The sequence below is a fragment of the Pristiophorus japonicus genome, unplaced genomic scaffold (assembly GCF_044704955.1).
Source record: "Pristiophorus japonicus isolate sPriJap1 unplaced genomic scaffold, sPriJap1.hap1 HAP1_SCAFFOLD_599, whole genome shotgun sequence".
NCBI classification, from domain to species: Eukaryota; Metazoa; Chordata; class Chondrichthyes; family Pristiophoridae; genus Pristiophorus; species Pristiophorus japonicus.
Genome location: NW_027254508.1, coordinates 269,266 through 292,456, shown reverse-complemented (window position 1 = coordinate 292,456; position 23,191 = coordinate 269,266). Strand labels below are relative to the sequence as shown.

Here is a 23,191-nt window from a genome sequence, read left to right as displayed (position 1 = left end):
CCCTCGCCTCTTGAGTCAGAAGGTTGTGGGTTCAAGTCCCACTCCAGGGGCTTGAGCACAAAAATCAAGGCCGACACTCCCAGTGCAGTGCTGAGGGAGCGCCGCACTGTCGGAGGTGCCGTCTTTCGGACGAGACTTTAAACCGAGGCCCCGGCTGCTCTCCCAGGTGGATGTACAAGATCCCGCGGCCACTATTTCGAAGAGCAGGGGGAGTTATCCCCGGGGTCCTGGGGCCAATATTGATCCCTCAGTCAACATAACAAAAAAACTGTTTATCTGGGTCATTATCACATTGCTGCCTGTGGGAGCTTGCTGTGCGCAAATTGGCGTTTCCCACAATACAACAGTGACTATACTGCGTTGGCTGTAAAGAGCTTGGAGACGTGCGGTGGTCGTGAAAGGCGCTATATAAATGCAAGTCTTTCTTTCCTCACCTCCATCCCGGGTCTCTCCCCAGCAGGAACTGCCTTTCTCCCCTCCTCCCCCACCCCGCCCCCCCGCGCTCACTCTTCAAGTACAGAGGCCCAAGGAGGGGACTGCTGCCCAACCTTTGCCAGCCCGAGTTGCCAACTCGACGCAGCGAACGGGAAGAAGGGGACCAAAAAAAAAAACACAGCTTCTAAAAGGGACGAGAAGGTTGAAAGTCGCTCACCGAGTTCCTCGGCAATGGCCTGCTTCATTCCAATGGGCACCGAGTTCCAGATCTGGTCAAGGACCCGGCTGCCGTGTTTGTCGCAGGCTAGCTGTACGAACCGGCCCTGGAAAAAGAGCAAAAACGACACAATGTGAGTCCAGGGCAATCGAAGGCCACTGCCGAGACCTTCCCGCCGTAACCGAATGATTTGCAGCCAGCTGGCCCTCGCTTGTCCATCACCCCGTTACCTCCTGTAACCAGTGGGGTGCCGCGGGGATCAGTGTCGGGGCCTCAACTACTTACAATCTACATTAATGCCTTGCTCATGAATGAACTTACAATCTCTTCACCTATATGGTCGGGACCTATATGCACCACGACAGCTGGCTGTTCACCCTCCCCTCCAGAATGTGCTGCACCCGCTCCGAGACATCCTTGACCCTTGCACCAGGGAGGCAACATACCATCCTGGAGTCTCGGTTGCGGCCGCAGAAACGTCTATCTGTTCCCCTTACACTTGAATCCCCTATCACTGTCGCTCTCCCACTCTTTTTCCTGCCCTCCTGTGCAGCAGAGCCACCCATGGTGCCTTGAACTTGGCTGTTGCTGCTGCCCTCCCCTGATGAGCCATCTCAGGCCGCGCTGCGGCACTGGAGCTGCGCACGGATTCACTCTGGAGCATCCGCGATGCTGAGGATGTCGTGAACCGTACGTTTGGTGAGTCGATCACACCGCAGGTAAAGGTTACGCAGGCAGATAGGGAATGGGTGACCAGCAGGAAGAGCAAGGGGAAGGAAGGTAGTGCAGGGGTCCCCTGCGGTCATCTCCCTGCAAAACAGATACACCACTTTGGGAACGATACAGGCAGAGAGAGGAAGGGACCGAGTGCAATGTGGCCAAGTTTGCTGACGATACAAAGATGGGTGGGAAAGCAAATTGTGAGGAGGACACAAAAAAATCTGCAAAGGCATATCGACAGGCTAAGTGAGGGGGCAACGATTTGGCAGATGGACCATAATGTGGGAAAATGTGAGGTTAGCCACTTTGGTAGGAAAAATAAAATTATTTAAATAGAGAGAGATTTCGAAATGCTGCGGTACAGAGGGACCTTGTGCATGAAGCACAATAAAGTTAGTATGCAGGTACAGCAAGTGATCAGGAAGGCCAATGGAATGTTGGCCTTTATTGCAAAGGGGATGGAGTATAAAAGCAGAGAAGTCCTGCTACAACTCTACAGGGTATTGGTGAGGCCACACCTGGAGTACTGCATAGTTTTGGTCTCCGTAGTTAAGCATCGCGAGAGAGGAGTGGGCGCGGGACTGCAAAGGGCGGTGGCAATTTGGAGCAGTGCCAGTCGGGAGGCGGCCAACTGCAGCAGGGGCAGAAAGTAAACAAAGAAGTAAAAAGAAATCGAAGTGTGACGGCACAGCCAGTCACCTCTCTGCCTGTATCGTTACCAATGCTTGGCTGGTGGATTGGTGAGTATTTTATCTTTTTCTTATCAGTCGATAAACTTTGGCATTGTAACCAACTTAAGTTACTTTAAGGGTTAAGTCATGGCAGGAGAGCCCAGACCCCATGTCATGCTCCTCCTGTGCTGTGTGAGAAATCAGCGACGCTTCCAGTGTCCCCGACGACTATGTGTGCAGGAAGTGTGTCCGGCTGCAGCTCCTGACAGACCGCATTGCGGCACTGGAGTTGCGCACGGATTCACTCTGGAGCATCCACGATGCTGAGGATGTCGTGAATAGCACGCTTAGTGAGTTGATCACACCGCAGGTAAAGGTTACGCAGGCAGATAGGGAATGGGTGACCAGCAGGAAGAGCAGGGGAAGGAAGGTAGTGCAGGGGTCCCCTGCGGTCATCTCCCTCCAAAATAGATATACCGTTTTGGGTACTGTTGGGGGAGATGGCTCATCAGGGGAAGGCAGCAGCAACAGCCAAGTTCATGGCACCATGTGGCTCTGCTGCACAGGAGGGCAGGAAAAAGAGTGGGAGAGCGATAGTGATAGGGGATTCAAGTGTAAGGGGAATAGATAGGCGTTTCTGCGGCTGCAACCGAGACTCCAGGATGGATGTTGCCTCCCTGGTGCAAGGGTCAAGGATGTCTCGGAGCGGGTGCAGCGCATTCTGGAGGGGAGGGTGAACAGCCAGCTGTCGTGGTACATATAGGTACTAACGATACAGGTAAAAAAACAGGATGAGGTCCTACAAGCTGAATTTAGGGAGCTAGGAGTTAACTAAAAAAGTAGGACCTCAAAGATAGTAATCTCAGGATTGGCACCAGTGCCACGTGCTAGTCAGAGTATGAATCGCAGGATAGCTCAGATGAATACGTGGCTTGAGGAATGGTGCAGAAGGGAGGGATTCAAATTCCTGGGACATTGGAACCGGTTCTGGGGGAGGTGGGACCAGTACAAACCGCACGGTCTGCACCTGGGCAGGACCGGAACCGATGTCCTAGGCGGAGTGTTTGCTAGTGCTGTTGGGGAGGGTTTAAACTAATATGGCAGGGGGATGGGAATCTACACAGGGAGGCACAGGGAAGTAAAAAGGGGGCAGAAGCAAAAGGTAGGAAGGAGAAAAACAAGAGTGGAGGGCAGAGAAATCAAGAACAAAAATCAAAAAGGGCCACATTATAACATAATTATAAAAGGACAAAGAGTGTTAAAAAAAAACAAGCCTGAAGGCTCTGGGCCTCAATGCAAGGAGCATTCGTAATAAGGTGAATGAATTAACTGCGCAGATAGCTGTTAACGGATATGATGTAATTGGGAATACGGAGACATGGCTCCAGGGTAACCGAGGCTGGGAACTCAACATCCAGGGGTATTCAATATTCAGGAAGGATAGACAGGAAGGAAGGTGGGCTAGCGTTACTGGTTAAAGAGGAGAATTAGTAAGGAAGGACATTAGCTTGGATGATGTGGAAGCCAGATGGGTGGAGCTGCAAAACACCAAATGGCAGAAAACGTTAGTGGGAGTTGTGTACAGACCACCAAACAGCAGTAGGGAGGTTGGGGATGGCATCAAACATGAAATAAGGGTACAGCAGTTATCATGGGTGACTTTAATCTACATATAGATTGGGCTAACCAAACTGGTAGCAGTACTGTGGAGGAGGATTTCCTGGAGTGTATAAGGGATGGTTTTTTAGACCAATATGTCGAGGAACCAACTAGGGAGCTGGCCATCCTAGACTGGGTGATGTGTAATGAGAGAGGACTAATTAGCAATCTGGTTGTGCGAGGCCCCTTGGGGAAGAGTGACCATAATATGGTAGAATTCTTCATTAAGATGGAGAGTGACACAGTTAATTCAGAGACTAGGGTCCTGAACTTAAAGAAAGGTAACTTCGATGGCATGAGACATGAATTGACTAGGATAGACTGGAGAATGATACTTAAAGGGTTGATAGGCAATGGCAGACATTTAAAGATCACATGGATGAACTACAACATCCCTGTCTGGCATAAAAATAAAAAGGGAAATTAGGGAAATTAGAAAGAGGCATATAATTGGTCAGAAAAAGCAGTAAACCTGAGGACTGGGAGAAATTTAGAACCCACCGGAGGAGGACTAAGGGTTTAATTTGGATGAGGGAAAATAGAGTATGAGAGTAAGCTTGCAGGGAACATAAAAACTGATTGCAAAAGCTTCTATGGATATGTGAAGAGAAAAAGATAGTGAAGATTAATGTAGGTCCCTTGCAGTCAGAATCAGGTGAATTCATAATGGGGAACAAGGAAATGGCAGACCAATTAAACAAATACTTTGGTTCTGTCTTCACGAAGGAAGACACGAATAACCTCCCGAAAATACTAGGGCACCGAGGGTCTAGTGAGAAGGAGGAACTGAAGGAAATTCTTATGAGTCAGGAAATGGTGCTAGGGAAATTGATGGGATTGAAGGCCGATAAATCCCCAGGGCCTGATAGTCTGCATCCCAGAGTACTTAAGGAACTGGCCCTAGAAATAGCCGATGCAGTGGAGGTCATTTTCCAACATTCCACAGATTCTGGATCAGTTCCTATGGATTGGAGGGTAGCTAATGTAACTCCACTTTTTAAAAAAGGAGAGAAAACAGGGAATTATAGACCGGTCAACCTGACATCGGTGGTGGGGAAAATGTTGGAAACAATTATTAAAGATGAAATAGCAGCACATTTGGAAAGCAGTGACAGGATCGGTCCAAGTCAGCATGGATTTATGAAAGGGAAATCATGCTTGACAAATCTTCTAGAATTTTTTGAGAATGTAACTAGTAGAGTGGACAAGGGAGAATCAGTGGATGTGGTCTATTTGGACTTTCAAAAGGCTTTTGACAAGGTCCCACACAAGAGATTAGTGTGCAAAATTAAAGCACATGGTATTGGGGGTAATGTACTGACGTAGATAGAGAACTGGTTGGCAGACAGGAAACAGAGAGTCGGGATAAACGGGTCCTTTTCAAAATGGCAGGCAGGACGAGTGGGGTACCGCAAGGTTCAGTGCTGGGACCCCAGCTATTTACAATATACATCAATGATTTGGACAATGGAATTGAATGTAATATCTCCAAGTTTGCAGATGACACTAAGCTGGGTGGCAGTGTGGTATTGTGAGGGGGGCGCTAAGAGGCTGCAGGGTGACTTGGACAGGTTAGATGAGTGGGCAAATGCATGGCAGATGCAGTATAATGTGGATAAATGTGAGGTTATCTACTTTGGTGGCAAAAACAAGGCGGCTGAATATTATCTGAATGGTGACAGATTAGGAAAAGGGGAGGTGCAACGAGACCTGGGTGTCATGGTACATCAGTCATTGAAGGTTGGCATGCAGGTACAGCAGGCGGTTAAGAAAGCAAATGGCATGTTGGCCTTCATAGCGAGGGGATTTGAGTATAGGAGCAGGGAGGTCTTACTGCAGTTGTACAGGGCCTTGGTGAGGCCTCACCTGGAATATTGTGTTCAGTTTTGGTCTCCTAATCTGAGGAAGGACGTTCTTGCTATTGAGGGAGTGCAGCGAAGGTTCACCAGACTGATTCCTGGGATGGCAGGACTGACATATGAAGAAAAACTGGATCGACTAGGCTTATATTCACTGGAACTTAGAAGAATGAGAGAGGATCGCATAGAAACATTTAAAATTCTGACGGGATTGGACAGGTTAGATGCAAGAAGAATGTTCCCGATGTTGGGGAAGTCCAGAACCAGGGGTCACAGTCTAAGGATAAGGGGTAAGCCATTTAGGACCGAGATGAGGAGAAACTTCTTCACTGAGAGAATTGTGAACTTGTGGAATTCTCTACCACAGGAAGTTGTTGAGGCCAGTTCATTGGATACATTCAAAAGGGAGTTAGATGTGACCCTTACTGCTGAAGGGATCAAGGGGTATGGAGAGAAAGCAGGAATGGGGTACTGAGGTGAATGATCAGCCATGATCTTATTGAATGGTGGTGCAGGCTCGAAGGGCCGAATGGCCGACTCCTGCACCTATTGACTATGTTTCTAAGGAAGGATATACGTGCATTGGAGGCAGTTCAGAGAAGGCTCACGAGGTTGATTCCTGAGATGAGGGGGTTGTCTTATGAAGAAAGGTTGAGCAGGTTGGGCCTTTACTCATTGGAGTTTAGAAGAATGAGAGACGGTCTTATTGAAACGTATAAGATTCTGAGGGGGCTGGACAGGGTAGATGCAGAGAGGATGTTTCCCCTCGTGGGGGAAACTAGAACTAGGGGGCATAGCCACAGAATAAGGGGTCGCCATTTAAAACAGAAATGAGGAGGAATTTCTTCTCTGAGGGTTGTAAATCTGTGGAATTCTCTGCTCCAGAGAGCTGTGGACCATCTGTTTATTCCGACTCTCTGCTTCCTGTCTGCCAACCAGTTCTCTATCCACGTCAGTACATTACCCCCAATACCATGTGCTTTAATATATTTTCCTCTCCTCACTTCCTGGTCCAAATGCGCCTCTCTGTTCCTCCAACGCTTCATTCACCCAAGACCCATTATTATTTAAGGTGGAGATAGAGACAGATTTTTGAACTACAGCGGAGTAAAGGGTTATGGGGAGCGGGCAGGGGAAGTGGAGTCGAGGCCAAGATCAGATCAGCCGTGATCTTAGTGAATGGCGGAGCAGGCTCGAGGGGCCGAATGGATATTTAATATTTCAATGCCCGCGATCCGAGTCCTGCATTAACCCATTCTATCCCAATTAACATTTTATACCCCTCGAGCAGGTTCCCCCCCCCCCTGCTTTTAACCCCCTTCCCCGCTGCCCCCTGGGGTATGTTCTCACCGTGAACTTCCGGATGACCTTCTTCCGCTGCTTGTCCGACACGGTGCCGCTGGTCAGCAAGACGTCGAACACGTGACTGCCCGTCTGGTCGCAGGCCAGTCGCAGGCAGTCGTCCTCCGGCATGGCCGCCAGGCTGAGCACCAGCGGGGCGGGCTGGTCAAAGCGGAGCAGCCGCTGGGCCAGCAGTGAGCCATGGTAGCTGATGGCCTGCAGGGTCCGCTCGGCGGAGGGCTGGGGCGGGGGAAGAGACACAAAGGCGAGGTTAGCGGGGAGGGCGGCCCCCCTCGTATCGAGGATGAGCCGCTACTACCACAGGCGTCACAACGAAGGTCCGCACATTCCAGATCCACACTCGACCGGCTCCGCTGGGCGGGGGCCACATTGTCCGCACGCCCCCGACCACGAGAGACTCCCGAGGCGAGCGCTCCACTCCGAACTCCCACACGGCAAACGAGCCAAAGGTGGGCAGGGGAATCGGTACAAGCGACACCGCCCCCCCCTCCCCTGATAAAAGTGCAACATCCCCCACCGACACCTGGGAGTCCCTGGGCCCAAAGACCAGTCCCGCCCCTAAGTGGAGGGAGTGCGTCCGGGAGGGGCGCTGAGCACCTCGAGTCTCGTCGCCGAGAGCGCGCAGAAAGCAAGCGCCAGGCAGCGGAAGGAGCGTGCGGCAAACCGGTCCCACCCTCCCCTTCCCTCAACCAGCGTCTGTCCCACCTGTGACAGGGACTGTGGCTCCTGTATTGGACTGCTCAGTCACCGAAGGACTCATTTTAAGAGTGGAAGCAAGTCTTCCTCGATTCTGAGGGACTGCCTACGATGATGATATTCCAGATCCTGAACTACATCCTGAAGGGTGGAAGATGCCTGTGGGTGGGTTTGTTTAACGTGGGGTGACCCGTTGCACACCAGCCACCACACGGGGCTCGACAGAGCGAGGTCTTGGTCCAGTGGCAAGGGTTAACCAGGACGACTGGAGACCTGCTCTGCTGCACGGACCCAGTGCGTACACACATATCGCACAGTGTGGGCTGGGCCCGTGCTGCCCCTGGGCCCCCGCCTCTTCTGGGCCCCGAACTCACGCCTGTCCTGGGCCCCCCCTCCCCCGATCACGTCCCTCTACAATCTCTCGCCGCTCCTTTTATGGCCCCGACCTGCCGTTGATGGTCTCTCTCTCTCGCAGGTCAGAGTCACCACAAGGCAGGGGCAGGTCAGTACTGAATGGCCACGGGCCGTTAGAATCATAGAATGAGATTTACAGCAGGGAGGGAGGCCATTTCAGCCCATCGTGTCTGCGCCGGCCGACAAAGAGCTACCCAGCCTAATCCCACTTTCCCGCTCTGGGTCCGTAGCCCTGTAGGTTACAGCACTTCAGGGGCACATCCAGATACTTTTTAAATGTGGTGAGGGTTTCTGCCTCTACCCCCCCTTTCAGGCCGTGAGTTCCGCCCCAGACCCCCACCGCCCTCTGGGTGAAGAAATTTACCCTCAAATCCCCTCTAAACCTCCCCCCAATTACTTTAAATCTATGCCCCCTGGTTGACCCCTCTGCTAAGGGAAACTGGTCCGTCCTATCCACTCTATCCAGGCCCCTCATCATTTTATACACCTCAATCAGGTCTCCCCTCAGCCTCCTCTGTTCCAAAGTAAACAACCCCAGCCTATCCAATCTTTCCTCATCGCTAAAATTCCCCAGTCCAGATAACATCCTGGTAAATCTCCTCTGTACCCTCTCCAGTGCAACATCCTGGTAAATCTCCTCTGTACCCTCTCCAGTGCAACATCCTCGTAAATCTCCTCTGTACCCTCTCCGGTGTAATCACATCCTTCCTGTAATGTGGTGACCAGAACTGTGCACGCAGTACTCCAGCTGTGGCCTGACTTCCTCTACACTTCTCAATGTCCTACCATTTAATGTGTATTCCTTCGCCTTGTTAGCCCTCCCTAAATGCATAACCTCACACTTCTCCGAATTGAATTCCATTTGCCACTGTTCAGCCCACCCGACCAGTACATTGGTATCTTCCTGCAGTCCGCAACTTTCTTCCTGCGGACGTCTAACAAGGCGAGGTATTACACATTAAATGGTAGGACACTGAGAAGTGTAGAGGAGCAGAGGGACCTTGGAGTGCAGGTCCACAGATCCCTGAAGGTAGCAGGCCAGGTGGATAAGGTGCTTAAGAAGGCACACGGAATACTTGCCTTTATTAGCCGAGGCACAGAATACAAGAGCAGGGAGGTTATGCTTGAACTGTATAAAACACTGGTTAGGCCACAGCTGGAGTACTGCGTGCACAGTTCTGGTCACCACATTACAGGAAGGACGTGATTGCACTGGAGAGGGTACAGAGGAGATTTACCAGGATGTTGCCAGGCCTGGAGAATTTTAACGATGAGGAAAGATTGGATAGGCTGGGGTTGTTTTCTTTGGAACAGAGGAGGATGAGGGGAGACCTGATTGAGGTTATAAAATGACGAGGGGCCTGGATAGAGTGGATAGGAAGGACCTGTTTCACTTGGCAGAGGGGTCAACCAGGGGGCAGAGATTTAAAGTAATTGGGGGGAGGTTTAGAGGGGATTTGAGGGGAAATGTCTTCACCCAGAGGGCGGAGGGGGTCTGGGGCGGAACTCACGGCCTGAAAGGGGGGTAGAGGCAGAAACCCTCACCACATTTAAAAAGTACCTGGATGTGCACCTGAAGTGCCGTAACCTACAGGGCTGCGGACCCAGAGCGGGAAAGTGGGATTAGGCCGGGTAGCTCTTGCTCGATGGGCCGAATGGCCTCGACGTGCGTGTACAGGATTTACCTGGTGCTCCGTAGTCGAGTCCTCCTCGGCCAGGTCGTAGACAACCTCGTACGTCAGGAGGGAGATGAAGAGTGGAGCGCAGGCCACCCTGCGAGAGGCCGGCTCACAGCAGTGGAAAGCCTGAAACGAAGAAGCAGATGGCGTTGTGCCAAGGGAACGGTTTAGAACCCAGCGGCTATAAAAAAAAAACATCACTATGTCACTATACTCGCGACTCCAGCTGAACAGTGCGCGCGCGGGTTAGGATCGGGGCTAAGCTGTGATGCCCCGCACAGTCGAATATCCTGGCAATATTCGGGCTGACACGTTTTTAAAATGGCCGCCGGCGTGAGGTATCGGGTGATTGGAGGGGAGGGACAGCTGCTGCCTACCGTCTCCAGCAAGGCCCCCCCCCCCCCAACCCCCGAGAGGACCGGAGGAGGGGGAGGGAGAGTGGGGTGGCTGGCCGAGGTTTCTGGCGATAACCTCCCGCCAAAAGCAGGTCTCGGCGCTCGCCAACATGGCCGCCAATGGCTTTGAGCTGGGACGGGCCCGGGTCCCACCTCCCTCCCCTCCAGCTAGCCGATCCCAACCGCGCGCGTGGGCGGTAAGGGGACTGCGATTGGTACTGAGCCCCACACAGGGCAGGAAGGGCCCAAGTTCCAACCCACTATCATCTCCCCCCTCCAACTGGTCGGCGCTGAGTTAGCTGATCCCAGGGTCTGGGGTGGGGGGGGGGGGGGTTTGGGGGAGGGGATCGGAGAGGGAGCTACAACTGGCCGCTGTGCCCCCACTCCCCCCCCCAGGTTAGGAAAAGGGGAGCTATCACTGTACTCGTGTCTCCAGCTGAACAGTGCGCGCGCAAGGCCACGAAGGGACAGGATCGGAGCTAATATGCGATGCCCCACACAGTCAAATATCCTGACTGACAACTTAAAAACTGGCCGGCTGGGTGAGGTATCGGGTGATTGGGGGGGGGCACGGGGGGAAGGCAGTTACTGCCTGCTGACTCCAGCAAGGACTCCCCCTAGAGGACAGGAGGGGGGGGGGGGGGTGCGGCAGTAAGGTTGCTCCCTTACCTGGTACAGTCTCATCAGCATCTCCTGCTGCTTCTCCTTGTGCTTCACGCAGGCGGCGGCCAGTTCGGTGATGATCCCCATGTGGCCCTGCGCTAAAATGGCCTCCAGGCCGGGGCAAAGCTCATCGAACATCTTTGAAAACTGAGGAAAAGAAATCAAGAGGTCAGCCAATTCGACAGGGTACCCCGTGCTGATCACGGTTGTAACACAGGTCGGTGAACTTCGACCCAGGTCCCAGGTCGTTTCCCTTCCTCGGTTTCCTCTTTACTTCCATTGCCCTCCCCGGTGTCCTGGGGCCAATATTTATCCCTCACTCAACATTAACTAAAACAGATTAGCGGGTCATTATCACATCGCTGTGTGTGGGAGCTGGCTGTGCGCAGACTGGTTGCCGCGTTTCCCACATTACAACAGTGACTGCACTCCAAAAGTACTTCATTGGCTGTAAAGTGCTTTGAGACGTCCGGTGGTCATGAAAGGCGCTATATAAATGCAAGCCTTGCTTTTCTCCCTCCCAGCTCACTCTCCGCTCCCTCAAACAACTCACATTTACACCAAGAAATTAGACCAGAAATGCGAGGTATACATATCAGGAATGGATGAACAGGCTGGGTCTCTTTTCTCTTGAAGAGAGAGGGTTGAGGGGTGACCTAATAGATAAGATGATGAAAGGGTTTGGAGAAGAGTGGCTACAGGGAGATTGTTTCCTCTTGTGGCGAAGAGTAGAACTACATAAGAAACAGGAGCAGGAGTCGGCCATTCGGCCCCTCGAGCCTGCTCCGCCATTCAATACGATCAAGGCTGATCCGATCATGGACTCAGCTCCACTTCCCCGCCCGCTCCCCATAACCCTTCACTCCCTTATCGCTCAAAAATCTGTCTATCTCCACCTTAAATATATTCAATGGCCCAGCCTCCACAGCTCTCTGGGGCAGAGAATTCCACAGATTTACAACCCTCTGAGAGAAGGAATTCCTCCTCATCTCAGTTTTAAATGGGCGGCCCCTTATTCTGAGACCATGCCCCCTAGTTTTAGTTTCCCCTACGAGCGGAGAACTAGAGGCCATCAATATCGTCACCAAAAAAATCCAAGAGGGAATTCAGAAGAAACTTCGTTACCCAGAGAGCGGTGAGAATGTGGAACTCGCTGCCACAGGGAGGGGTTGAGGCGAATAGTTTCGATACATTTAAGGGGAGGCCGGACCAGCGTATGGGGGAGAAGGGAATAGAGGGTTATGCCGATAGATTTAGATGAGGAAAGACGGGAGGAGACTCGAGTGGAGCATGAACACCGGACTGGCTGGCCTGTTTCTGTGCTGCATATTCCGATGTTTTACGGCACCTTTACCATCCCAGGAGCATAATCCAAAAAAATTAACACGGAGCCACATACAAGGACAGCTGAGCATGGTCAAAGAGACAGGTTCTAAGGAGTGACTTAAAGGAGCAGGGAGAGGCGGAGGGGTTTAGGGAGGGAGTTCCAGAGCTTGGGGCCCAGGCAGCTGAAGGCAGCGAAGGAAGTGGGGGGGAATGCACAAAGATCCATTCATTTGCAAATACGCCACTAGTCGATCTCCTGTGCCAATGCTCACTGGGATCAATTGTAGCATTTGGGTGAAGTGGCATTTAGAGGCCCGGGGGGGGGTTAACTGCATAGAATGTACAGCGCAGAGACAGGCCAATCTGTGCCGCGTTTAAACTCCACACCAGTCTCCTTTATCTCACCTCATCAGCATGTCCTTCTAGTCCTTTTCTCCCTCATGTGTTCAGCCGTGCATTGTTACCTCTAGACTCAACTACTCCAACGCACTCCTGGCTGGCCTCCCACATTCTACCCGACGTGAACTAGAGGTGATCCAAAACCTGGCTGCCCCCCGTGTCCTAACTCACACCAAGGCTCTGTGTCTCAATGCGAGGAGCAGTCGGAATAAGGTGGATGAATTAACTGCGCAGATAGCTGTTAACAGATATGATGTAACTGGGATTACGGAGACATGGCTCCAGGGTGACCAAGGCTGGGAACTCAACATCCAAGGGGTATTCATTATTCAGGAAAGATAGAGTGAAAGGAAAAGGAGGTGGGGTGGCGTTGCTGGTTAAAGAGATTAACGCAATAGTAAGGAAGGACATTAGCTTGGGTGATGTGGAATCGGTATGGGTGGAGCTGCGGAACACCAAAGGGCAGAAAACGCTAGTGGGAGTTGTGTACAGGCCACCAAACAGTAGTAGTGAGGTTCGGGACGGCATCAAACAGGAAATTAGGGATGCGTGCAATAAAGGTACAGCAGTTATCATGGGTAACTCCAATCTACATATAGATTGGGCTAAACAAACTGGTAGCAATACGGTGGAGGAGGATTTCCTGGAGTGTATTAGGGATGGTTTTCTGGACCAATATGTCGAGGAACCAACCAGAGAGCTGGCCATCCTAGACTGGGTGATGTGTAATGAGAAAGGACTAATTAGCAATCTTGTTGTGCGAGGCCCCTTGGGGAAGAGTGACAGTAATATGGTAGAATTCTTTATTAAGATGGAGAGTGACACAGTTAGTTCAGAGACTAGGGTCCTGAACTTAAAGAAAGGTAACTTTGACGGTATGAGACATGAATTGGCTAGGATAGACCGGCGAATGATACTTAAAGGGTTGACAGTGGATAGGCAATAGCAGACATTTAAAGATCATATGGATAAACTTCAACAATTGTACATCCCTGTCTGGAGTAAAAATAACACTGGGAAGGTGGCTTACAAGGAAACTGAGGACTGGGAGAAATTTAGAATTCAGCAGAGGAGGACTAAGGGTTTAATTAGGAGGGGGAAAATAGAGTATAAGAGTAAGCTTGCAGGGAACATAAAAACTGACTGTAAAAGCTTCTATAGATATGTGAAGAGAAAAAGATTAGTGAAGACCAACGTAGGTCCTTTGCAGTCAGATTCAGGTGAATTTATAATGGGGAACAAAGAAATGGTGGACCAACTGAACAAATACTTTGGTTCTGTCTTCACTAAGGAAGACACAAATAACCTTCCGGAAATACTAGGGGACCGAGGGTCTAGTGAGAAGGAGGAACTAAAGGAAATCCTTATTAGTCAGCAAATTGTGTTCGGGAAATTGATGGGATTGAAGGCCGATAAATCCCAGAGTACTTGAGGAAGTGGCCGTAGAAATAGTGGATGCATTGAAGATCATTTTCCAACGTTCTATGGACTCTGGATCAGTTCCTTTGGACTGGAGGGTAGCTAATGCAACCGCACTTTATAAAAAAGGAGGGAGAGAGAAAACAAGGAATTATAGACCAGTCAGCCTGACATCGGTGGTGGGGAAAATGTTGGAATCAATTATTAAGGATGAAATAGCAGCGCATTTGGAAAGCAGTGACAGGATCGGTCCAAGTCAGCATGGATTTATGAAAGGGAAATCATGCTTGACAAATCTTCTAGAATTTTTTTTGAGGATGTAACTAGTAGAGTGGACAAGGGAGAACCAGTGGATGTGGTGTATTTGGACTTTCAAAAGGCTTTTGACAAGGTTCCACACAAGAGATTGGTGTGCAAAATTAAAGCACATGGTATTGGGGGTAATGTACTGATGTAAATAGAGAACTGGTTGGCAGACAGGAAGCAAAGGATAGGAATAAACGGCTCCTTTTCAGAATGGCAGGCAGTGACTAATGGAATGCTGCAGGGCTCAGTGCTGGGACCCCAGCTATTTACAATATACATTAATGATTTAGATGAAGGAATTGAATGTAACATCTCCAAGTTTGCAGATGACACTAAGCTGGGTGGCGGTGTGAGCTGTGAGGAGGATGCTAAGAGGCTGCAGGGTGACTTGGACAGGTTAGATGAGTGGGCAAATGCATGGCAGGTGCAGTATAATGTGGATAAATGTGAGGTTATCCACTTTGGTGGTAAAGAAGGCAGATTATCTGAATGGTGACAGATTAGTAAAAGGGGAGGTGCAACGAGACCTGGATGTCATTGTACATCAGTCATTGAAAGTTGGCATGCAGGTACAGCAGGCGGTGAAGAAGGCAAATGGCATGTTGGCCTTCATAGCGAGGGGATTTGAGTATAGGAGCAGGGAGGTTTTACTGCAGTTGTACAGGGCCTTGGTGAGACCTCACCTGGAATATTGTGTTCAGTTTTGGTCTCCTAATCTGAGGAAGGACCTTCTTGCTATTGAGGGAGTGCAGCGAAGGTTTACCAGACTGATTCCCGGGATGGCAAGACGGACATATAAAGAAAGACTGGATTGACTGGGCCTGTATTCACTGGAATTTAGAAGAATGAGAGGGGATCTCATAGAAGCATATAAAATTCTGACGGGATTGGACAGGTTAGATGCAGGGAGAATGTTCCCGATGTTGGGGAAGTCCAGAACCAGAGGACACAGTCTAAAGGAGAATAGGTAAGCCATTTAGGACTGAAATGAGGAGAAACTTCTTCACTCAGAGAGTTGTGAGCATGTGGAATTCTCTACCGCAGAGAGTTGTTGATGCTAATTCATTGGATATATTCAAGAGGGAGTTAGATATGGCCCTTACGGCTAAAGGGATCAAGGGGTATGGAGAGAAAGCAGGAAAGGGGTACTGAAGTGCATGTTCAGCCATGATCTTATTGAATGGCGGTGCAGGCTCGAAGGGCCGAATGGCCTACTCCTGCACCTATTTTCTATGTTTCTACTTTCTAAGTCCCGCTCACCCATCACCCCTGTGCTGACTGACCGACATTGGCTCCCGGTTAAGCCATGCCTCGAATTCAAAATTCTCATCCTTGTTTACAAATCCCTCCATGGCCCTCTCCCCTCCCTATCTCTGTAATCTCCTCCAGCCCCACAACCCCCCAAGATGTCTGCGCTCCTCTAATTCTGCCCTCCTGAGCATCCCTGATTATAATCGCTCCACCATCGGTGGCCGTGCCTTCTGTTGCCTGGGCCCCAAGCTCTGGAACTCCCTCCCTAAAAACCTCTCTTTCCTCCTTCAAGATGCTCCTTAAAACCGACCTCTTTGACCAAGCTTTTGGTCACCTGCGCCAATTTCTCCTTATGCGGCTCGGGGTCAAATTTTTGTCTCTCAATACTCCTGTGAAGCGCCCTGGGATGTTTCACTAAGTTAAAGGCGCCATATAAATACACAGTTGTTGTTGTTTATCTAGCTTCCCCTTAAAATGGACTCGAGTGTGTCGAAGGAATTCAGTCCCCGTGCTAAGGTTGTTTGGTTATAATTTGAGTTGAGATTCTTGCAGTTTACATCGCAAAACCGACAGCACTGTGGGGAGTGATAGTGGCTGGAGTGCAGGGTGTCTCGACAATGAGCGGGAGACGTGAAACGGAGCCTGCAGCACCACCAATGGCTGGAGGGCATAATTGCAACAGGACACATCTCGAAAGTAGAACGAACTTGAATTTATATAGCACCTTTCACCACAGCGCTTCACAGCCAATCGGGTGCTCAAGTGTGGTCACTGTTGTGACATAGGAAACGCAGCACCCAATTTGCACGTAGCAAAATCCCACACAAAGCACCCCGATAGTGATCAGATCACCTGTTCTTTAACGATAACTGTTAGCCCAAGGTCACGGGAGAACTCCCCTACTACTCTTCGGCCAATCGCGGACATCGGATTGTTCACGCCCCACCCCAGAGGGCGGACGGGGGAACGCAGTTTTAACGTCTCATCGGAAAAACGGCACACCAGACAGTGCCAGGCCTCCCTCACCACTCGCGCACTTGGGGAGTATCGGCCCTGGATTACAGGGGGCTGGAGTCTCTGGCGTGGGATTCAAAATTCTCATCCTTGTTTACAGATCCCCTCCCTGGCCTCACCCCTCCCTATCGCTCGCTACAAAAACTGGCCGTGTGGTTGACAGCGAGGAGGGAAGCTCCCGACTGCAGGGATATATCGACGAACGGCTCAGGTGGGCAGAGCAGTGGCGAATGGAGTTCAATCCGGGAAAGTGCGAAGTTAAGGCATTTGGGGAGGGGCAACAAGGCGAGGGAATACACAATAAACGGGAGGGTACCGAGAGGTGTAGAGGAACAGAGGGGCCTTGGAGTGCAGGTCCACAGATCCCTGAAGGTAGCAGGCCAGGTGGATAAGGAGGTTAAGAAGGCATACGGAATACTTGCCTTTATTAGCCGAGGCACAGAATACAAGAGCAGGGAGGTTATGCTTGAACTGTATAAAACACTGGTCAGGCCACAGCTGGAGTACTGCGTGCACAGTTCTGGTCACCACATTACAGGACAGATGTGATTGCTCTGGAGAGGGTACAGAGGAGATTTACCAGGATGTTGCTCTGGAGAGGGTACAGAGGAGATTTACGAGGATGTTGCCGGGACGGGAGAATTTTAGCGATGAGGAAAGATTGGATCGGCTGGGGTTGTTTTTCTTTGGAACAGAGGAGGCTGAGGGGAGACCTGATTGAGGTGTATAAAATGACGAGGGGCCTGGATCGAGTGGAGAGGAAGGACCTACTCCCCTTAGCAGAGGGGTCAACAACCAGGGGGGGCATCGATTGAAAGTAATTGGGGGGCGGTTTAGAGGGGATTTGAGGGGAAATGTCTTCACCCAGAGGGCGGTGGGGGTCTGGGGCGGAACTCACGGCCTGAAAGGGGGGGTAGAGGCAGAAACCCTCACCACATTTAAAAAGTACTTGGATGTGCGCCTGAAGTGCCGTAACCCGCAGGGCTACGGACCCAGAGCGGGAAAGTGGGATTGGGCTGGGTAGCTCTTGGTCGGCCGGCGCGGACACGATGGGCCGAGATGGCCTCCTTCTGCGTGGTGACTTTTCTACGGACTCTCCGCTGGGCCCTCACTTACCAGCTTCTGCGACGGGGCGGCTTCGACGAGCCGTTGAACGGTGAAGTTTGCGACCTGGTGGAGGGCCAGGGGGACCAGCTGGCCTCTGAAGTGCAACTTGTAGAGCCTCCGGAAGAGCTTCTTATCCGACACCTGGATGATGTTCTCCAGGAGGTGGCTGCTCGTCTTGTCCTTCAGGAACACCAGCAGCGGACTAAGGGGGGGTGGGAAACACAAGGAGAAAGGCAGTGAGGGGCTGGTGTTTGGTCGAAGCCCCCTCCACGCTGCAAGGGGTTTTGTGGGAGCGGCCTACGCCTCCGCTCCCTCTCCCCGACAGGCCATTCGTCGCGTCCCATTCCACCCCGAGCTGACCTTCCAACCCCACTTCTGCTCCATCACCAACAACCGTCCTTTGTTCACCTCCGTAACATCGCCCGTCTCCGCCCCCTGCCTCAGCTCATCCGCTGCTGAAAACCTCGTCCGCGCCTTCCTTACCTCCAGACTTGACGATCCCAACCCACTCCTGGCTGGCCTCCCATCTTCCACCCTCTGTGAACTTCAGCTCATTCAAAACGCTGCTGTCCCGTGTCCTAACTCGCACCGAGTCCCGCTCACCCATCACCCCCTGTGCTCACTGCCCCGTGTCCTAACTCGCACCGAGTCCCGCTCACCCATCACCCCTTGTGCTCGCTGCCCCGTGTCCTAACTCACACCGAGTCCCGCTCACCCATCACCCCCTGTGCTCGCTGCCCCGTGTCCTAACTCGCACCGAGTCCCGCTCACCCATCACCCTCTGTGCTCACTGCCCCCGTGTCCTAACTCGCACCCAGTCCCGCTCACCCATCACCCCCTGTGCTCACTGCCCCCGTGTCCTAACTCGCACCGAGTCCCGCTCACTCATCACCCCCTGTGCTCACTGCCCCCGTGTCCTAACTCGCACCAAGTCCCGCTCACCCATCACCCCCTGTGCTCACTGCCTCCGTGTCCTAACTCGCACCGAGTCCCGCTCACTCATCACCCCCTGTGCTCACTGCCCCGTGTCCTAACTCGCACCGAGTCCCGCTCACCCATCACCCCCTGTGCTCGCTGCCCCGTGTCCTAACTCGCACCGAGTCCCGCTCACTCATCACCCCCTGTGCTCGCTGCCCCGTGTCCTAACTCGCACCGAGTCCCGCTCACTCATCATCCCCTGTGCTCGCTGCCCCCGTGTCCTAACTCGCACCGAGTCCCGCTCACCCATCACCCCCTGTGCTCGCTGCCCCGTGTCCTAACTCACACCCAGTCCCACTCACCCATCACCCCCTGTGCTCGCTGCCCCGTGTCCTAACTCGCACCAAGTCCCGCTCACCCATCACCCCCTGTGCTCACTGCCCCGTGTCCTAACTCACACCGAGTCCGCTCACCCATCACCCCCTGTGCTCGCTGCCCCCGGGTCCTAACTCGCACCAAGTCCCACTCACCCATCACCCCCTGTGCTCGCTTCCCCGTGTCCTAACTCGCACCGAGTCCCGCTCACCCATCACCCCGTGCTCGCTGCCCCCGGGTCCTAACTCGCACCGAGTCCCACTCACCCATCACCCCCTGTGCTCACTGATCTACATCAACAACTTATAACATAAGAAAGAGGAGCAGGAGTAGGCCATTGGGCCCCTCGAGCCTGCTCCGTCATTTAATACGATCATAGCTGATCTGATCATGGACTCAGGTCCACTTCCCTGCTTGTTCCCCATAATCCTTTACTCCCTTATCGGTTAAGAAACTGTCTATCTCTGTCTTAAATTTATTCAATGGCCCAGCCTCCACAGCTCTCTGAGGCAGCGAATTCCACAAATCCACAACCCTCAGAGAAGAAATTTCTCCTCATCTCAGTTTTAAATGGGTGGCCCCTTATTCTAAGATTATGTCCCCTAGTTCTAGTTTCTCCCATCAGTGGAAACATCCTCTCTGCATCCACCTTGTATTTATATAGCGCCTTTAACGTAGTAAAACATCCCAAGGCGCTTCACAGGAGTGTTTCAAGTCAAAACAAATAAATTTGACCCCGAGCCACATAAGAAGAAATTACAGCAGATGACCAAAAGCTTGGTCAAAGAGGTCGGTTTTAAGGAGCGTCTTGAAGGAGGAGAGAGAGGTAGAGAGGTGGAGAGGTTTAGGGAGGGAGTTCCAGAGCTTGGGGCCCAGGCAACAGAAGGCACGGCCACCGATGGTGGAGCGATTATAATCAGGGATGCTCAGGAGGGCAGAATTAGAGGAGTGCAGACATCTCGGGGGGTTGTGGGGCTGGAGGAGATTACAGAGATAGGGAGGGGGCGAGGGCCATGGAGGGATTTGTAAACAAGGATGAGAATTTTGAAATCGAGGCGTCGCTTAACCGGGAACCAATGTAGGTCAGCGAGCACAGGGGGTGATGGGTGAGCGGGACTCGGTGTGAGTTAGGACACTGGGCCGCGAGCACAGGGGATGATGGGTGAGCGGGACATGGTGCGAGTTAGGACACGGGGCAGCCGCGTTTTGGATCACCTCTAGTTTACGTCGGGTAGAATGTGGGAGGCCAGCCAGGAGTGCGTTGGAGTAGCTAAGTCGACACTGGCTTCCGGTCTGGCAACGCTTCAACATTAAAATTCTTATCCTTGTGTTCAAATCCCTCTATGGCCTTGCCCCTCCCTATCTCTGTAATCTCCTCCAGCCCTACAATCCCCCCCGAGATGTCTGCGCTCCTCTAATTCGGGCCTCTTGAGCGATTATAATCAGGGATGCACAACCATTGGTGGCCGTGCCTTCAGCTGCCTGGGCCCCAAGCTCTGGAACTCCCTCCCTAAACCTCTCCAATTCTCTGCTCCTTTAAGATGCTCGTTAAAAGCTACCTGTGTAGCTGTGGCTCAGTGCGCAGCACACTCGCCTGAGTCAGAAGGCTGTGGGTTCAAGTCCCACTCCAGGGTCTTGACGGCAAAACTAAAATCAAGGCCGACACTTCAGTGCGGGGCCGAGGGAGTGCTGCACTGTTGGAGGTGCCGTACTTTTGGACGAGACGTTAAACCGAGGTTCCGTTTGCCCTCTCAGGTCGATGTAAAAGATCCCTACTTCGAAGAGCAGGGTTGAGTTATCCCCGGTGTCCTGGGCCCAATATTTATCCCTCAATCCACATGACAAAAAAAAACTGATCATCTCGTCATCACATTGCTGTGTGTGGGAGCTTGCTGTGCGCAAATGGGCTGCTGCGTTTCCCACATTACAACAGTGACTACACTCCAAAAGTACTTCATTGGCTGTAATGCTCTTTGGGACGTCCGGTGGTCGTGAAAGGCGCTATATAAATGCAAGTCTTTCTTTCTTTTACCTCTTTGACCAAGCTTTTGGTCACTTACCCGAATATCTCCTTTTGTGGCTCGGTGTCAAATTCTGTTTGACAATCGCTCCTGGGGACGTTGAACCGTCTGGCAAAGTGGGGGGGGGGGCCATGTTTATTTGTTACCTTCCGTCTCCCTTCCCGTGCCTGCACCCTCCCGGCAATGCTCATTATTCCCAGGCGCGGTGCGGAGAGGGGCAGGCGGACTGACGTCACTCTGACACGTCCGCCGGGAGTCTCCAGATGGTCGGCAGTCTCCCTGAGGTACCCTCTCGGCTTGGCTCAGTCAGTCTCGCTCTCCCCCTCCGAGTCAGGAGACCCGCACGACGGAGAGAGTGCCGCACTGCCGGAGGTGCCGTCCTTCGGGCGAGACGTGAAACCGAACCAGGTGGAAGTTAAAAGTTCCCTACGGAGCTCTCCCCTGGATCCAACTCGCCTCCCTCAGCCAACACTGCCAAAAGAAACCCCAGATGAATCTGTCATTGGGCGCTGTGGGATCCTGCTTTACACTGGATGGATGGCTTGTCTACATAACAGCAGTGACTGCGTTTCAGGACAAGTGACTGAATGTGAAGGGAATCGAGATGTACGACTCAGATACTCCCGAACTTCCGATCACCTCGTCATCATAGGCAGTCCCTCGGAGTCGAGGAAGACTTGCCTTCACTCTAAAAGTGAGTCCTCAGGTGGCTGAACAGCCCAATACAGGAACCACGGTCCCTGTCACAGGTGGGACAGACAGTGGTTGAGGGAAGGGGAGGGTGGGACTGGTTTGCCGCACGCTCCTTCCGCTGCCTGCGCTTGCTTTCTGCGCGCTCTCGGCGACGAGACTCGAGGTGCTCAGCGCCCCTCCCGGATGCACTTCCTCCACTGAGGGCAGACTGGTCTTTGGGCCCGGGGACTCCCAGGTGTCGGTGGGGGATGTTGCACTTTATCAGGGAGGCTTTGAGGGTGGTCCCTTGTAACGTTTCCTCTGCCCACCCTGGGGCTCGCTTGCCGTGTGGGAGTTCCAAATAGAGCGCTTGCTTTGGGAATCTTGTGTCCGGCATGCAGACAATGTGGCCCTGCCCAATGGAGCTGGTCGAGTGTGTGGTCAGTGCTTCGATACTGGGGATGTTGGCCTGGTCGAGGACGCTAACGTTGGTGCGTCTGTCCTCCCAGGGGATCTGCAGGATCCTCCGATCACCTGTTGGGTATTTAGTAGCAGAAGTCTCTTGGAGGGGGTTGAAGAAACATAGGGCTAGACTTTCGGGACATCATCGCCCATTTAGCACCCATAAGCGCGTTGAGATGCAGGCTATCGCCCATATTTGCTGAAAAGTGGAAACTAGCGCCCGATTATAGCCCACTTATCACCGGCCCAACTTTCAGCACACGTGAATGAGCTACATCGGCCTACTTAAAAGAAAATATGACGTCATCCTTGTGCAAGGCCGAGAATAGTGCTCATAATGGAAACTTGCGCCCGATTATGGCCCAGATTATCGGCGAGCGCTACTTTCGGCATTTCACCCATAATTCTCCCCAATGATCGCTGGCCCAAAAATACACTGAAGAAAAGCCGCAATAACTCGGCACTACGGGGAGGATCTGTAATAAAAGGCTGCCGGGAGAATCAATTTGAGAATGATTATAAGGGCCTTTTTGACGCTTGCCAATCACCTGACCACATTTGTATTTGTTGAGGAAAAACTCAGGGTACTTATTGCGATTTATAGTGACAGGGCCTGTAATTTCTCAACCAGTATTGACCACTAATCACATGCTGCAGAATAGAAATGGGAGAATAAAATGAGAAAAAAGTTATAGACAAGTACATTGCTGTAATGTCAGGGTTAATATTAATCATGGCTTTTTTCCTCCTCCGGTCCACAGTACAAGTAGAAGCAGAACTAGGGTATGTCATCCCACGGGGAAGGAAATGGAGTTCACCTCAGTTGGCCGATGGATTTTATTTGATAAAGCAACAGGGGCTAGAATAAAAGAAAGGTTCTATAATGTTATTGATGGGGACCAGGTCCCCTGTTCCCTCTGTCAACTCCTGTGGGAAAAGTTAAGTGCCTGGAAAAAAAACGCGCATGCGCAGAACTGCCTGAAAAAAAACGCGCATGCGCAGAACTGCCTGAAAAAAACGCACATGCGCAGAACTGCCTGAAAAAAAAAATGCGCAAACACAGAAGTGCCTGAAAAGAAAACGCGCATGCGCAGAACTGCCCGGAAAAAAAAAACGCACATGCGCAGAACTGCCTGAAAAAAATACGCGCA

General features: G+C 51.9%; 1 protein-coding gene across 1 annotated transcript in view; it reads right to left on the bottom strand.

Moving 5' to 3' along the window:
* LOC139255401 (nucleolar protein 9-like) overlaps window positions 1–23,191 on the bottom strand; it is a 38,164-nt gene that overhangs the window by 2,454 nt on the left and 12,519 nt on the right. The window contains exons 6-10 of the mRNA XM_070873915.1: window positions 17,602–17,794; window positions 10,777–10,917; window positions 9,719–9,838; window positions 6,912–7,142; window positions 653–758 (exon numbers count right to left, since the gene is read on the bottom strand). Of these exons, the coding sequence (XP_070730016.1) occupies window positions 653–758; window positions 6,912–7,142; window positions 9,719–9,838; window positions 10,777–10,917; window positions 17,602–17,794 (791 nt within the window). The remainder of the gene's footprint in view (window positions 1–652; window positions 759–6,911; window positions 7,143–9,718; window positions 9,839–10,776; window positions 10,918–17,601; window positions 17,795–23,191) is intronic.